Source organism: Melopsittacus undulatus, chromosome 4 (assembly GCF_012275295.1).
Source record: "Melopsittacus undulatus isolate bMelUnd1 chromosome 4, bMelUnd1.mat.Z, whole genome shotgun sequence".
Taxonomy (NCBI): Eukaryota; Metazoa; Chordata; class Aves; order Psittaciformes; family Psittaculidae; genus Melopsittacus; species Melopsittacus undulatus.
Window position 1 is genome coordinate 109,803,556 of NC_047530.1, and position 17,212 is coordinate 109,820,767.

Consider the following 17,212-nt stretch of genomic DNA (forward strand, 5'->3'; position numbering starts at 1 on the left):
AAACCCTAGTATGCTATTTGCAATACATTTCCTTTAATATCCCATTTTTCAGTCAAATGACAACCTGAAGTTACTATTGCAGTTTTCTTCAATAACTGCCGGAGAGAAGCTTTAGTTATTATGTTTTTGACATTCCTTGTCAGTCTAAACCTAAGAATGGGATAAAAGAATGTTGTGTTCTTACAAGACTGCTTTGTTGTACCCTCTACTGTTCTGTTTTCACTTACCAGTGACCAGTGTTATTGTCACAGCAGTAATTCCTGGTCTGTATCAATGAAGAGATTGCTCAGTGTTCTCGACTGTGTCATAAACAGAAGTAAATGAGTAAAACTCTTATAGTTTGCCTGTTACCCAAACTTATATCAGAAGTGACTTTAGCTACTTAAAGGCAACCCTGTGTTAAGTTAGTGTGCTTTCCTGTGACAAAGAAGTGTTTGTGTAGACAATTTGTCTTCAAGTGGCAGAAGGATGCTGGGTCCAGTATCCGGGTGCCCAGTACAAACATGGGATGGGCAGACACTGGATGAAGCAGCCCTAAGGACAAGGACTTGGGGGTGTTGGGTGATGAGAAGCTCTCCACGACCTGGCTTCAGTGTGTGCTTGAGGCCAGAAACCCTACATGTACTGGGCTGATCCCCACAGCATGAGTAGCAGGGGGCTGGAGTTAGTAATGGGCAGACTTGATGATCTTAAAGGTCTTATGCAACCTGGCTGATTCTATGATCTTGAAAGTCCCTTCCAACCCAGCCATTCTAGGGTTCTACATAAAAAGGACATGGAACTGTTGGAACAAGTCCAGAGGAGGCGACGAGGATGATCAGGGGCTGGAGCACCTCCTGTATGGAGACAGGCTGAGAAAGTTGGGGCTGTTCAGCCTGGAGAAGGGAAGGCTGCATGGAGACCTCAGAGCAGCTTCCAGTATCTGAAGGGGGCTACAGGGATGCTGGGGAGGGACTATTCATTAGGGACTGTAGTGATAAGACAAGGGGTAACGGGGTGAAACTGAAACAGCAGAGGTTTAGATTGGATATAAGGAAGAAACTCTTTACTGTGAGGGTGCTGAGGCACTGGAATGGGTTGCCCAGGGAGGTTGTGAATGCTCCATCCCTGGCAGTGTTCAAAGCCAGGTTGGACAGAGCCTTGGGTGCCATGGTTTAGTGTGAGGTGTCCCTGCCCATGGCAGGGGGTTGGAACTGGATGATCTTAAGGTCCTTTCCAACCCGAACTATTGTATGATTCTGAATATCGTGCCATCCTTTTGTTCCCCTTCCAGCATCACTTTGTGTTAATACATAAGTGTTAGCTCAAGTGTGGTAAAATTTTTAAGAGTATGTAATTTATGTTACTCCACAAGCTTTCCGATGTACTAAGTGCTACCAGATGTGACAAAGTAATGGAGATGCTTGCAAACAGCACTTGCTGAATGCACACACTGCAGCATCACTTTCTGCCTTTGAGACAGACCATATTTAAGGTCTGTCTCCAAGCAGCATATAAAATAAGCTGTATTTGTACTAATCTTGCAGTGCTTCTTAAACATGTTTGAGTGTATTTACCTCTGTATAGATATGTTCTTCATGGCTTGCTATGGTGTTGGATTGTCAGCGTTTGAAACTAATATACATGGCTTTTCAAAAGGTGGACTAGGTGACTTTGGGGGCTGGTGACTGAATGCATAAGCTGCTTTTTATGAGTGAAGTCATGTCCAGCAAACATAAAGGTCTGCAGAAGCAGACTCCATGGGAAGTATTTGTCTGCCTGTTTTCATTCCCCATCTCAAAACTTATGGAGGGCTTCAGGGGAGCAGGGCTTGGAGGTCAGACTTACACCATGTCCCAGAGAAAATTAGGGTTTCCTTCCTCAGTAGCTTAAAGTCACTTCTGATATAAGTGAGGAGAGAATCAGATTGCCTGGGCCTTGGTGGGATTCCCAAGTGTGAAAATTGAGGAGCTCACGTTTGCCCAAAGACGTGAAGAAGATGTGTTGATCTGTCCTCCCATCTCTTTCTGGGAGGACTGCTAGTAGATGCCTGTCTTCATAGAATCATAATAGAATCATGGAATGGTTTGGGTTGGAAAGCACCTTAAATCTCACCCAGTTCCAACCCCCTGCCATGGGCAGGAACACTTTTCAGTAGATCAAGTTGCTCCAAGCCCCTGTGTCCAACCTGGCCTTGAGCACTGCCAGGGCTGGGGCAGCCACAGCTCCTCTGGGCAGCTGTGCCAGTGTGTAGCTACTCTTATCTTCATGAAGAAATGAGAGTCTTGGGTGCTGTTCTTAAGGCAGCTCCTCCAGGTAATTTTGGAAGTTGGTAATGGGTTCAAACTTAAACAGGGAAAGTTTAGCTTGGATATAAGGAAGAAGTTCTTTACTGTTAGGGTGCTGAGGCACTGGAATGGGTTGCCCAGGGAGGTTGTGAATGCTCCATCCCTGGCAGTGTTCAAGGTCAGGCTGGATGAAGCCTTGGGTGATATGGTTTAGTGTGAGGTGTCCCTGCCCATGGCAGGGGGGTTGGAACTGGATGATCTTAAGGTCCTTTCCAACCCTAACTATTCTATGATTCTATTGTACATAGTCTTATTTATTCTGCCTTCTTACCATGTCTGAAGGTTCCCCCTCCCAACAAACCTTTTGATGTGAGCCATCACTGAGTGTCTTTCCTCAACCTGAAAATCCCCTATGTTATCTCACTGCCTGCTCTAAAGAAGCCCAGTCATTAGCAGTGCAGTCATTACAAGTACATCAATTAATTTATCTTATGGGTTGTGAGGTTGGCTGCTCTGGAGAGGTGCTTGTGATGATTTAAGGAATAAGTTGCAGTTATTGTGTGGAATGATGGGACCTTGGAATTTCATCCTCTGTATTGGCTGTGCAGAGGGCTGTGACCATCAATTACTGCTTAATTTATTCTGGTGAAGGCAAAGCTTTGACTTTTCTGGACTTTATTATTCTCCCTTAATGAGTTTCTTTTCTTGGCACTCTTAATTGCCTTTTCTTATAGTTTAGAAGGGTATCCTTGAAGCACTGTGCTCATTGACTTTGCAGTTCAATAGGTTGTATTGGCAGCTGGTTCATGTATTAAGTGTCAGTTAATGGTTATCCCCATATGGATGCTCTTTGGCTGTGGTATAGTCACTTTTATCCATAGATGCTATATCCATAAGGGGGATATAACGCATATATGTAAGTGTATAAGGTTGTGTGTGGTGGGGAGAGGGAGGAGTAAGGGTCATAAAGGGGATATAACACACATATATGTAAGTGTATAAGGTTGTGTGTAGTGGGGAGAGGGAGGAGTAAGGGATGAGATGTACTTGGAGTTAGCTCACAGGCTGACGTGCACTGGTTGTCATCTTGCTGATCCTTGGCTTGTATGTGAATCACATCCCAGGAGAAAACATCCAGTAATATCCCAGCAGTCAATATAACAGTGAGTGTTCCAGGAAGTTTAATCCACTAGAAGGGAGAATACAGCTCTTGTTCATATGATGCATTGTCTTGTTTCTGCTTTTCCTCCTTTTTATTCTACTCCTTTGCTACTTGTGTGCTTTGTGGTACTTACAGTGAATGGTTTGTAACCTGGTAAGAGCAGTGATAATCTCCCACTTGTTTTCCACAGAGAGAAGCCCCTTTGGGCAGTAACATTTTTATTGCAGCCCAGCTCAGAACTATGTATAATTACTGACTGAGTCAGTGGCCTGCTATTTCCAGCTGGGTATGTGGTGTGATCACATGGGAATCAGTGCAAAAACCTGTGTGGTTAAAAATCAGAGCATGAAGGTTCTTCATTACTGTGTTTGATTTAATGTTGGTTTGAATTTTCAAGTGATGGAAGTGGGAAGTGAAGATTTTGATTTAGTTTTGCCATGTCCTTCTTGCAGAAATGAGGAATTTGAACCTTTGTCCAGATGGAAAGGAATTGAATTTAACACCTTTCAGTGGGGGAAAAATAAACCAGATTTCTTATTTGGCTTTCTTTTCCTGATGTCATATGGAAACATGAGAACAGGTTTTGTATCTGCTTAATTGAATACTCCTCTCTTCTGTGCTCCAGTACCCTGGGAATAACCAGCACTGCAACTGTGCTCCTGCTACCAAAAGATCTGCTTTCAGCTGCAGCTCCTAACAGAGTAAAACCCACAGTGATAGTTCCTCTATGACAAGAGTTAATATCAACAAGAGGCCTTTATATACACCTGGATCACACAGATGCAGATTCAATCACGTGGCTGCAGAGCCTACTTGTCTGAGGATGCCGCCTGTCACAATGGAGTCAATTGTGATTGGAAACTGGGAAAACACTTCCACAAATTCCTTTACATTTTAAGATATTAAACTTTAATTGCTCAGCCCATAAAGTAGAAGTTAAATTGCTGATGATTGTTGTAACTACAGGCTTTAAATGGATGTTGTAAATAGTTTTACCTGCTAGTACTTGATGTAAGCTGTTACAGTGTTAATTTTAATGATTGTGCCAGCTCAGTGTGAAATCTGAATCGAAGATATAAAATGCAAGCTCCCTTTTAGTGTGTGTTACTAAACATTTATTGCTGCACGCATTTGAATGATCAGCAAATAAAAACCCAGCGATGGCTGTGGTTTATAACTGGTCATTAGAGTCCTCATCCATCAGAACACATAAGCCTTACATAAAGGGGCTATTTGCGTAAATACAGTTATGGGCTTGATTTCTGAGAGTGGAAGTAGTCCTTTAAGCCTACGTGGAGATGCTGGATGACAGAGCTTGATTGTTTAAATGGCCTATGCATAAAAACTGGGGTACTCTTGAAACCTACATCTTAGCTATTGACGTGCTTGGGGGTTTTGCTGTTGCCAGAAGTGATCAGCAAGTGTTGGCAAACTTCACACACTGGCTACTGGAGGTTATGTTGTGACTGCAATCAAACAATTGATCTCATCTCAAGAAGGGTGGAATTTGATTTAAAACGAGCGGGGTTGTGGCAGACAAGTGTGGTTGTTTGAAAATACATAAGTGGTTTTGTACATACAGGCGAAGCAATGCTCCTTGGTGTCCCTGTGGGTCTGCGTGCTGTTAACAGCTACTGCTAAATGTGAGCTAATAAGGGTAAGGTGAAAACCAAAGACTTCTGCCTTAAGGTTTCTTAGGTAGAACATTTGCTTGTCTGTTGTTGGAGTGATTCCAGAGGAGACCATGGAGCTGCTGCGAGGGCTGGAGCAGCTCTGCTCTGGAGCCAGGCTGAGAGAGCTGGGCTGGGGCAGCCTGGACAAGAGAAGGGGAGACCTGAGAGCAGCTCCAGTGCCTAAAGGGGCTGCAGGAAAGCTGGAGAGGGGCTTGGGACAAGGGCCTGTAGGGACAGGCCAAGGGGAATGGCTTGAACCTGCCAGAACAGGGGAGACTGAGCTGAGCTCTTAGGCAGAAGCTGTTCCCTGGGAGGGTGCTGAGGCGCTGGCACAGGGTGCCCAGAGAAGCTGTGGCTGCCCCATCCCTGGCAGTGCTCAAGGCCAGGTTGGACACAGGGGCTTGGAGCAGCTGCTCCAGTGGAAGGTGTCCCTGCCCGTGGCAGGGGTTGGAGCTGGAGGAGCTTTGAGGTCCCTTCCAACCCATAATGTTCTATGGTTCTGTGGCTATGTACTGATGCACCAAAAGGTTTCTATAGTGTGTTGTAAGGAGCGGATCTTACAAGTCTCTAATTTCAGTCTGTGTTGTCAGTTTTCAGCTTACTCGTCTTTCACGCCTTTTACATCTTTTAGATCATAAAGTTCCATTTTCATTGAGTTTCAGTTTAGGTAACTTACCCCTGAAAGTATCTGCCAAGAGTAGGGCACAGGGGTTCAGCTGAAGCAGCAGAGAGTGGTTAAACCAGAACAACCCACACTTGTGTGGTTCTCTTTGTGCAGTCTTTGCATTGCCTTTCAATACATGAATCTCAATCTTGTTTATTTGTTGTTTTTCTTAGGGAGCAGCACTTAAATACTTGCCAGCTATTGTCAATGACGTGAAATTAGTATTTGATCCGAAAGAACTGAGGTGAGTAGTCAATGAAATGTGCAATGTGAACTTTGTGTACATCTTCACTGTGCATGCACATATATACACACATTAATAGAAACACATGCAGAGGCAATGAAATATGGTCACCTGAGATGCTTTATCACTTCGGTTTATTACCTTTGTTCTCTTGCTAATATTTGGAGGCCTGCACAAATAGCTTGTTTTCAAGGGACATGTAGTGCATCAAGGTTTGACAAATGTCCTGACAAACACTGCAGTCCTGTTGGCTGCAGCCATGTCATAAGATAGCAAAAGTTATCAGGCAACTGCCAGCACAACCTGATGCTTCACTCCTTCAAGTATGAACTTAATGTAAAGAGCTCTGTTCAGTGAACCCTGTTGCTGGATTGACAGGGGCTCATCAGCACAGGAACGTTGTTAGTGAATAGAGAAAGGGTAAGAGGAAGATGTTAGAGCGAAAAAAACAGTAGAGAAACCAAATCAAAACCAGGATTTGAGGAGAACATTGAACTTAAAGGTAAAAAAGAACAGTTTCTCCTTCACAGTGCAACTACAGGGTGGTTAGGTTGGGAAAAATAGAAAATTTCATCTCATTTGATTGTGCAAAACTGTATTTTGCCTGCTTTCATTTGTGTTCAGTTTTGCCAAAATAAGGAAAAAGACAAAATAGGAATGAAGTAGAGAAATATAATCCTCATCTAATGATCCAGTGGACTGAGGAACCTGGCATTTGCTTTCTGCTTCCTGTGTTGTGAAGTTCTTTACATGTACACTGATGCGTCCTGTGGGCTGAGGGAGTACATCATTACTGTGGAGTTTCTGGATTCAGTTGTGAATCTTATGCATGATAATAAAAAGTACTGGGAAAAGAGACCAAATGGAAATTACCAGGATTTGTCCTGCTTCACCTAAAGCACTGGGAAAAAGATGAGATACAAGAGAGGGCAAAAGAAAGGCACAAGAACTAAAGGGTGTGAGGTGACAGGACAATGGGAATGGCTTGAACCTGCCAGAACAGGGGAGACTGAGCTGAGCTCTTAGGCAGAAGCTGTTCCCTGTGAGGGTGCTGAGGCGCTGGCACAGGGTGCCCAGAGAAGCTGTGGCTGCCCCATCCCTGGCAGTGCTCAAGGCCAGGTTGGACACAGGGGCTTGGAGCAGCTGCTCCAGTGGAAGGGGTCCCTGCCCGTGTTAGGGTTTGGAACTGGAGGAGCTTTAAGTTCCCTTCCAACACAAACCAGGCTGGGAGTCTATACTGTGGTTCTATACAATCAAACTCTATTACTTCTGGAAAAAAAGAGTTTGTTTACTCCAAATGTGTGTAATTGCTTCTCTTGTTCTGTTCTACTGGGTGTTTATGTATTTTGTAGAGATTAACATGTCTTTACCTGTCCCTTTGTACGTAGCAAACTCTTCACTGAGTTCATCCTCAATGTTCCTGTAAGCCGGCTCACAATCCAGAAGCTGTACTGCCTGATAGAAATAGTTCACAGCGACCTCTTCACACAGCATGGTAAGCAGGATCTTTGCAACTGTTCAACTGGCACATTGTTCATTGTCTGAAGAGGAGTTCTAGTGCAGGGGTTGTCCTTGCTACCGAACGTGGCGGAGGTTGGACCCAGTTGAAGTCCTTCCATTAGAAGAACAAGATTTCAAATACAAGAGAAGATGCTAATTGATGCTTGGTGCAGGTTATAAATCATAAAGAAGTGAGATGTTGGCACAGGGTGCCCAGAGGAGCTGTGGCTGCCCCATCCCTGGCAGTGCTCAAGGCCAGGTTGGACACAGGGGCTTGGAGCAGCTGCTCCAGTGGAAGGGGTCCCTGCCCATGGCAGGGGTTGGAGCTGGAGGAGCTTTAAGGTCCCTTCCAACACAAACCAGTCTGGGGTTCTGTGAAAGTAAAAACATGGCAGGGGGTTGGAACTGGATGATTTTAAGGTCCCTTCCAACCCTAACTAGTCTATGATTCTATGATTATGAATTTAAAAGGGCACTGAGCATCCCATGTTATTGACATGTGTTTTAACTATGATATATTTTATCAAAAGCTATCAATTCACCTTTTGTGTTTGGTGAAGTGCAATGGAGAAAATGGAATTTTTCATGTCCTTCCTTTCTGAAGCATCATTCTCTTCCTTTAAGTTTTGCTTGGCTGAAGGAAACCAGCATATAGACTTCTGAGTGTGCTGTTCTTCCCTGTTGCTTATTTCTTCCTTCACTGCAGTTGGGCAGCACTGGTAGAAAGTGGGATATTGTGTGGGGCTGGTACTGACCACTGGGGAATGAAATGCTGTTTTTTCCACTTCTTTCCACTTGAAGTTTCCCTTTTGATTTAGTAGCAATGAAGAATGATGTCCAGAGAATTGAGGTTTGCAGTTTGGCACTTAATTTGGGCTGAATTTCCAGTGAGGTTGTTCTCAAAGTTAATGATATATAGCAAGTACATGTGAAATTAGTGGCTGTACATGACACATGTTACGTGCATGTTTAAAATCTCTAACTTTGAGTGAGAGAAGTCTAATGAGAATTAAGACTGGAAGATAAATGATCCTGGAAGTTCTGAATCTTTCAGGATTGAGATGGAGCTCTTCCATAAGGAAGCCTTCAGTACAGTTTTAGTCCCATTTGAGCAACAAGGTGTAACAAGGTTGTAAATTTACTTCCTGTGGTTATGGATGGTGATGAAGTAAAGAATGAATCTCTGAAAGGGAGAGTCTACCAGCCTTGTCACCATGTGCTGCACCATCAAGTCCAAATGCGGTTCAGCTTGATCTTCACTTTGGGGATGTTCTGTTGCAATTATTCAGCCCTGATGAGCCAAATCAAATGGTTTTATTCTCAATAGCAGGGTTTGCAAGAGTAAAAAGGAGGAATGGAGATGGAGCTGCCGGTGTTGGGGCCTGGTAAAATCCTAATGGTCTCTCAGAGCATCTTTGCTGTTTCAGATACATACATCAGCATTACTCCTTCACTCATTTTCAGCTCACTGTCTGTGTAGTAATCTTTTCCTTCTCCTGGCTGCTTTTAGGTTGCAAGGTGTTTGGGGCAGAAGTCAGGCATATCATGGAGCATATTGAATGTTCTTGGGTAGGAGCTAACTCAAACCAAGAAGTTCTGGCTATGAAAAGCTCTCCTAAGGAAGGCTATAGGGGCACATTATCTATTTACTGTCTTACTCATTGGCTTCCCTTAGGCAAACACTTTCACATTCAGAGGTGAAAGGAGGAATCGTGCACGGCTGGTTTGCTTTTTAAACCTCTTTAATTCAGCCATTTGGGTTGCAGCAAAAGGTGTAGTCCAACATTCCTGAGCTCCTGAGTAATGTAAATGCATCTGTTTTAATGGCAGGGTCATTAATCTGAACTCAGCCCAGTTTTCTTGACTGAACAGTGCTATTTAATGGCTTTTGGATCTTATCAGGAGGCTCCTAACCAGGGGTTTTCATGTCACTGGCTGTGAAGGGTGTCTTAAATCTGGCCTGCTTTGGTAGGGTTGCAGTGGAGATTCATGGCACGTTTGGCTGTCTCCTGTTGTGTGTGTGACAATAAACAAAGCATTCTCTTAAAAGCTCCTCTTGCCACTCGCAATTCACTATCAAGCCTGTGTTGGGAGAGTGAGTTGTGCTGGGAACCCTCCATAAACACTGGAATTCACTTGAAAAGGAGTTAAACAGCCTTTGAGAAATGTAGGTATTCCTTTCTTCCCCTTGCTCTGTGGGGTTGAGTTCTTATTACTCCAGTGTGGTTGGACTCCCTCCTCCTCCTCATTGATTCAATAACTTTCATCTGATAGGCAGTGCTTTCATAGAAGCATCCCACTAATCCTGTATCACATTGCAGAAAGGAGATTTTCTTTCCTAAAAGCAATCTACAGCGCAGGGTTGTGGAACTGATGGAAAGCTGTAAAATGTATAGGAAATCAAAGAGCATTTTATCAGTGTAGTTCTCTTGGAGAAACATGCTCTAATTGTGAGCTTTGAGAGGTGAAGGGAGATTCATTGGTGTCTCCCGAGGAATTAGAACTCAGAATACATGACTTTGTGAAGCTTGAAGGATTTTGGGGTGAAAGGGGTGTGAAATAGCTTGCTAAAGCATTGTGCTTGAAGAATGATGTGGAGTGATGGATGGTTCAGAGGTCCTTATGGAATCAGAGTTTGGGACCTTGGATGAGAATGTAGTGAGGTGTTGTGGTTTGTATGGCTTTAAAAAGGACGAGGCTGAACCCAGGGCAAGGCTCTAAAATAGGGCTTTAAAACATGTTCACTTATTTTCTGGTTCTGTCATGTGCAATTTATAGGTTTCCTTTGGAAATCAAAGGTAACTTTTCCTACAATGGAAAGGACGTGGAGCAGCTGCTCCAGTGGAAGGTGTCCCTGCCCATGGCAGGGGTTGGAACTGGATCAGCTTTAAGGCCCCTTCCAGCACAAACCATTCTGTAGTTGTACGATACTGCCGAGGTGGAGATATCATTGGGATAAAGGATAGTTATGACCAGGGAGATGTGCAGTCTCTGCTTTGGAGGAGTTCATTAGATTCTGCCCAGCTCCTTGAGTTTTGTAGAGAAGAAAATCATCATACAATCAGCTAGGTTGGAAAAGACCTTTAAGATCATCAGAAGCCCTTTCCATAGGGGCTGGATGCTTCCATTGCAACACCCCAGTATTCATCTGTTCTAATTGGGATGCAGCTTTTTGCATGCATGAAAGCATGTTAAATTGCTAGTGATAAATATCCTGAAACACCAAGTTACTTGATTTTGAGACTTTAATGCAGCCTTAAATGTACTGGTGTGGACAAATATATACGTATTTGGCTTAGGACATAAGTATATCAATATCTACTTATGTACGCCATACAAATGTGATGCTGTATATATCTGTAGAAACATATCTATGAATATATAATAATTACATAAAAATAACTATATGTGGCCATATAGAATTAAAAGCAGATATGAAGTAACACTCCCCTACCATAATAATTTACATTAATCTGTTACAGTGCACACACAATCCTGTTCTGTAAAGCTTTTGCTTGAGTCCAGCCCTGCAGCTCTTCTTCCTTTCTTGTCCCTCTCCCTTCCAAACCCCAGGCCAAAGGCAGCATTTCTTTAAGGCAGCACCTGAAGTAATTGTGTTGTAAAAATCTGCTATATGAGCATGTCTAAATGTAAGTATGACTTTATAAATGAGTGTGGAGCAGTTCCTAATAACCTGATGCATGTTTTCAGCTCTCAATATGTAATTACTTACGGGGGGTGGTTGTGTCTCATCCTTGCAAACATCACAAGCTCGGGTTTGTGTAAATAGTGATTTGTCTGATTTGCTTTGTCCCATGGAGTTGTTTGTATTCTCTTTTGCTTTGCTTTACAAATGACTTCCAGCTAATTACCAAGTGAGCTGTGTAGCTGCTGTACTCTTAGTTAGGAAATCCAGTGATTTCTCCATTAGGAAACTGTTAGTCTATTAAATATGAGTAGACAGCATATAGCATTTATAAGAGTTCTTATAATAGAATCACAGAACAGTTTGAATTGGAAAGGGCCTTAATAATCCTAATATAATCTTAAGGTCCTTTCCAAGCCAAACCATTCTATGAGCATCTAGTTGCACCCCCCTGACATGGGCAGGGATGCCAAACACTAGACCATGTTGCCCAAGGCTCTGTCCAACCTGGCCTTGAGCACTGCCAGGGATGGGGCAGCCGCAGCTTCTCTGGGCACCCTGTGCCAGCGCCTCAGCACCCTCACAGGGAAGAGCTTCTGCCTTAGATCCAACCTAAACTTCCCCTGTTTCAGTTTATACCCATCACTCCTTGTCCTGTTGCTGCAGTCCCTGATGGAGAGTCTCTCTCCAGCACCCTTATAGGCCCCCTTCACTGTTGTATTACGACTGAAATGGCAACCTTTGTCCCTGTGCTGTGTAGTGGAAGCAAGGTTAGTAAGCACAGGTTGTATTTTCCTGGCTACATTAACTAAATGAGACATAAAATAAAGAAATGCATTTGCCAGTGTCCCTCCAAATGAAATGTTTTTAAATTGACAGAAACGTATTGCATGTGTTTAGCTTCAGCGGGGTTCTGGTGCCTGTGTTTCATTGGAAGTCTGCTCGGATGCTCCTGAGTTACTGATGCCTCCTGAGCATCCTTTTATAAAGATTAATATTTTAGTCTTGCTGCACATTCCTGTGGCATTAATCACTGGGGGTTGGACTTGAGCAGTAGAGAACAGATGTCAAATTACTGCTGTCTGTAATCATTGTGCATCATCCTCGTGAGCTATCACAGGGCTGGCTTCAGAGCAGGAGACTAATGTTATAGACTATGGATTTATCAAGGTTGCCCATTAATCAGGGCCAGGAGGGGTTTGTGACAGGCAGGCTGAGGAAGGTTAAACTTTCCTCTTTTGTACGTCTAAGTAATCAAGATATGATGCACTTAAAATATGATCTCATAGAATCATAGAACAGTTTGGATTGGAAGGAACCTTAAAGTTCATCCTATTCCAATCCCAGCCATGGGCAGGGGCACCTTCCACTGGAGCAGCTTGCTCCAAGCCCTGTATCTACACTCTTCAAAGAGCTTTCTTTGAATGAGAGCCTACTTGTGCATTGTGCTTCTGTAAGTCACTTAAGACTGACGAGTATTTCTCTTGATCTGCTAGAGGTTGGGTATACTTGAACATTGGTATTTCTCATCCTGTATGTGTGAGTTTACAAGGCAGAATGAGGATGAGTCTTCAAGTTCCTCTCTAACATCTTGTGAAGGTGGAGTGCTCTCTGTTCTGCATTATAGCATGGGTTCTTGTTGCTGTTTTTTGGTCAGTGACCTTTACTTTTCCCCACTGGGGAAAGTGCTCTGTGGGAGCAGGATTACCAGCCGTTGTGCTGTGTATCTTGCCCTAGGGGTGAGTTCATGGAGCTGCTCCTCCTAGAACTCCTCCCTTTTCTGTAGGAGGCTGAAGGCTGTGATCACCAATGACCTGAGAGTCACAGAATCCCAGCCTGGTTTGTGTTTGAAGGGACCTTAAAGCTCCTCCAGCTCCAACCCCTGCCACAGGCAGGGACCCCTTCCACTGGAGCAGCTGCTCCAAGCCCCTGTGCCCAACCTGGCCTCGAGCACTGCCAGGGATGGGGCAGCCACAGCTTCTCTGGGCACCCTGTGCCAGCGCCTCAGCACCCTCACAGGGAACAGCTTCTGCCTAAGAGCTAAGTTCATCCTTTCTCAGTTACCTCTTTCAATGTGACCACTCAAGTACTTTGCAGAACTGGGATGGGTGGGAGGATGGTTCCTATCCAGGCATTCTTAACCTCATGACTTCCATGACTTAATTTTCACTTGCTCACAGTTTTTGCAGGTTTTTATGCTTTTGGTTGAAAGGAAAGTGAGTGGAAATCTGGAAGTTATCCTCTTTTCCCAGATTCTCTAATCTTGTGTAAGCACTGAAGCAGCTTGGCTCTTTAGGCAGCACTATGGAGTTATTTAAAGCTGTGTATGTAACCTTGTGTTTTGTGTGCAGACTGCAGGGAAATCTTGCTGCCAACAATGACAGATCAGCTGAAGTATCACTTGGAAAGACAAGAAGATTTGGAGGCCTGTTGCCAGCTGCTGAGTAACATCCTGGAAGTGCTGTACAAGAAGGATGTGGTGAGTATTGTGTGTTTCTGTGACCATTAACACTTAAAAGAAATGGATCTGAATGGAATGAATTGAGCAGGTAACTCCCAATGGCTTAGATGTTATCTTATTGTTTATTCCCCTAACCAGTCTTTCTTAAGTCTTCCTCTTAGGTAGCCAGTGATGAGGATGTGTTGTGTGACATCTCAGGGTGGTTCTTACTGTTTGAGGCACATCTGATGTAGTGCTGTTATCCCATAACACTTTTGCAGATAGTGTATAGATAATAAATTGATATGGTTAAGAGTTTATCTTTTTCATGGTATTTAGCCTTTGGTAATTGAGCATAATCCAGTGACAAGACGTGGGTTATTACATAGATCCAGGGCAAGAAGGACAGCGGTTAATCAGGATGTTTGGTGCATCAAGGATCAACGCAAAGACACTGTATAATTATCTGGGAAAACACAAATGTTGGATGTGGAATTGTTTCCGCCTTCCCTCTCATGGACCCCTTTTGAAGTAATCTCTGTCAGCCTAATGAGAGCTGTGAAGAAGCCTGTTTATAAAGTACAAGTCGGAGCAGAGCTCATCCCTTTCTCTCTTCTCATGTGTTTTTGGCTTCAGTTCCTGTAGGCATCATTTTGCATGAGGTTCTTAAAAGCTGGTTGCACTGAATGTTCCATGTTCAACTCTTTGAAAGTTCCAGATTACTTCTAATACACAAATATTAAGTTGGAAGAATTGACTGAAATTGCAGTTCCTCAACCAAAGTGTTGTGCTTTGCTTTCCTGTTTCCTTTAATTGGGCTGTTGCAGAACAGCCCCAAGATGTGGCAATGCTGTAGGCTTTGGATGGTGGAAAAATGACTTGGGAAGATAAAATGATGAGGTAACTAAATGCTGTGAGGTTTGCTAGATTTCCAGGGATTTGCTTTTCATTGAAACAACTAACGGTACTTGTCAACTTATCAGTGACATGTATTAATAAAATAGACTTTATGTGGTGTTTGTTAAAAAGGGAGATTTGATTTTGTGCTTTTGATCCACAGCAGTGTTTTATTTAACTTCCCCAAGACAGATTTGAAGGCAAACAGAAGTAGTTCAGCTGTATTGGTGTCTGTTGCATCTAGTTACCACTAATTTATTCCTTTTCCTTAGGGGCCAACGCAACGACATGTCCAGATAATCATGGAGAAGCTATTGAGGACAGTAAACAGAACAGTCATTTCTATGGGACGTGATTCCGAGCTCATTGTAAGTGTCTCTTGATGTAAACTTAAATACCTCTGTCACATCTTTTGGAACCTGACTGTAATAGGATTTCAATCCCAGGTGACCCAAAGCAATCAAAACCTTCTGTAATTGTCTTTGTGTTCAGTAAGCTGTGAAACTGGCTTGTGGTTTCTTCTTAGGTGGTTTACATAGGGGGGAGAAAGAAGTACTTCGAAATCTCAGTGGCCCTGTGATGAGCCAGATTTGAGATGTCTCTGTTAGACAAAATGATGTACTATTTGTAATAAGCCAGGTGAAAAGTATGGAAATAAGAGTTGTTTGTGTGTTACTAGCAATCATTTGACCCTGCAAGGATTTACCTGTCCTTTTGGACTGCAACTGAGGACACTGAGATAGTGGTTGTATTGAATGACTGAAGTATAAAGCCCCAAATTCTTACATTTTGCAAATGTAATTTGAATGTCGGTATTTGAATTTAAGTGTATCACTAATATTGGTCTAAATAATGAAAATTAGCTCGGCCTATTGATATCTAAACCAGGGATAGGTCTTAGTGTGGTTTTGGAGGCTTGCTGCGTGTTTGTCATTACCTGGTATTCTTCCTTTTGTGTCTGCATCTGGCAACTGATGCATAGGGAATTGATCATAGCAGACTAGGATTTTCATCTGTCTTTGTAGTCATCCTTCTGGTCTACATCAATTTGGTTCATTTTGGCTTGATGCAATGATTTCTTTCTTGAAATTGAATTTATCATTTAGCCAGGTATCCGAGTCCATTCTGTGTTTGATCTCCTGTTTCTTCTCTAATTGTATTTCTCTCTGTAATTGCACACAGTGATATTTGACTTGTGCGGAGGACAGAGCCTGCTCATAACATCTTGCGTATTGGAGTCCCATTTACTTGGCTCATGGTGGTGCTTGTGTTGGCAAACATCCTAAAGTCTTATTTTTGTCTTTAGTGCGTCACACACCAACTTTCTTTCATCTTCCCATCATCAGTTTCATTTGTACTGATGGTTTTTATTGTGAGAAGGTGATAATGGATCACCAGGTCTATTGTCAGAGCAAGAAATGGTGATAAGTAGACATCATTACTCCAGGATATTCTAGTGCTGGGATGCAGTAACGATGAAAGGAAGTCAAAAGGTTTATATGTTATTGTTATTTTGTGTGTGACCACAGGAATTATTAATAATACACAGAATAGATACATTAATTCTGTATAAGGGTACAAGACTTTGCTGCTTCCCTCAGTTTGGCTTGGTTTGGGTTGGAAGTAGAGCAGAAGGATTAGGCTTCTAAGCCATACCTCCAGGAAACTTCATCAATTACAGTGTGAATGTGAATAATTACTGTTTTGATGAACGTGCCTTAGATGATATTTAACAACTTTAATTATTCCTTTTGCATTTATCAAATTATATTTGGTAAAATCCTGTGTATGTTTTAACTAAGTGCAGTTGTAATTAAGACTCTCCGTAGTGCTCATGAGTACAGCTTGAACTCCCTCTATCTACATACTCTGTAATTATGGGATGAGTGTTAATGGGGCTGGGTATTTTCCATGAATACTTACTCCTAGCTTAAAATTCAGTCTGTGGTAGAAAGGATGCCCTGTGATCAACAGGTACTACTTCATATTTGTAGTGTCAGCAAAGCTGGGGGAGTAAATGGAGTGACAATGAGTAAGCAGAGCCTGACCCCTCTTGGATCAGAATCAGGTTGAATTTATGCATTAATTTTCTTCTGTGGATGCTAGCAGAGTTTTACCTGGAGCTTATATCAGGGAATGAACCATAGAGGAGGAGTAGGAGGAAGGAATGTTACAAATAAAGGTTCTTATGGAGGCATAGTTCAAGCAAGGATAACCTTGTCAAAAGAGGTAAGATACAGGACATAGTGAATTGTTCCTTACATAAATATAGCTATAGTGGTGTACCAATTTTCACCTTGAAATACTGAGCTTAGGGCATCTGCATCCAAAGCTGCTGTTGCATAATACACTTTGAATATTAGATATCTACCTTGGATCAGAAATGGTGATAAATTGGCATTTACTCCTGTAGAGTGAAATATATGTATATGTATATATATATATATATATATATATATATTAAGATTAAGCTTTCAGCTCAGTTCTGGAATCATTCCTCTGAGCATCCTGCTTTGAAGAGCTCAAACAAATGGAAGACGTGGTCCTTTTTGACCAAGAGAAGACCTCTTTTCTCTTTGGCAGCAATATAGGGACACGTTCACAATCCCCTTACAGTGGCAATCAACCTTATTTGATTTCCATTCTTTATAAACCTCAGTTCTAATCCCTATGGAATAAATGTGGTATTTTGCATGGGTGAACTTTCATGTTTTATCCC

General features: G+C 42.7%; 1 protein-coding gene across 2 annotated transcripts in view; it reads left to right on the top strand.

Moving 5' to 3' along the window:
* DOCK1 (dedicator of cytokinesis 1) overlaps positions 1–17,212 on the top strand; it is a 367,459-nt gene that overhangs the window by 74,472 nt on the left and 275,775 nt on the right. For both annotated transcript variants that reach the window (XM_034061789.1, XM_034061790.1), the window contains exons 24-27: positions 5,940–6,010; positions 7,399–7,505; positions 13,508–13,635; positions 14,766–14,861. In XM_034061789.1, coding sequence (XP_033917680.1) covers positions 5,940–6,010; positions 7,399–7,505; positions 13,508–13,635; positions 14,766–14,861 — 402 coding nt within the window. The remainder of the gene's footprint in view (positions 1–5,939; positions 6,011–7,398; positions 7,506–13,507; positions 13,636–14,765; positions 14,862–17,212) is intronic.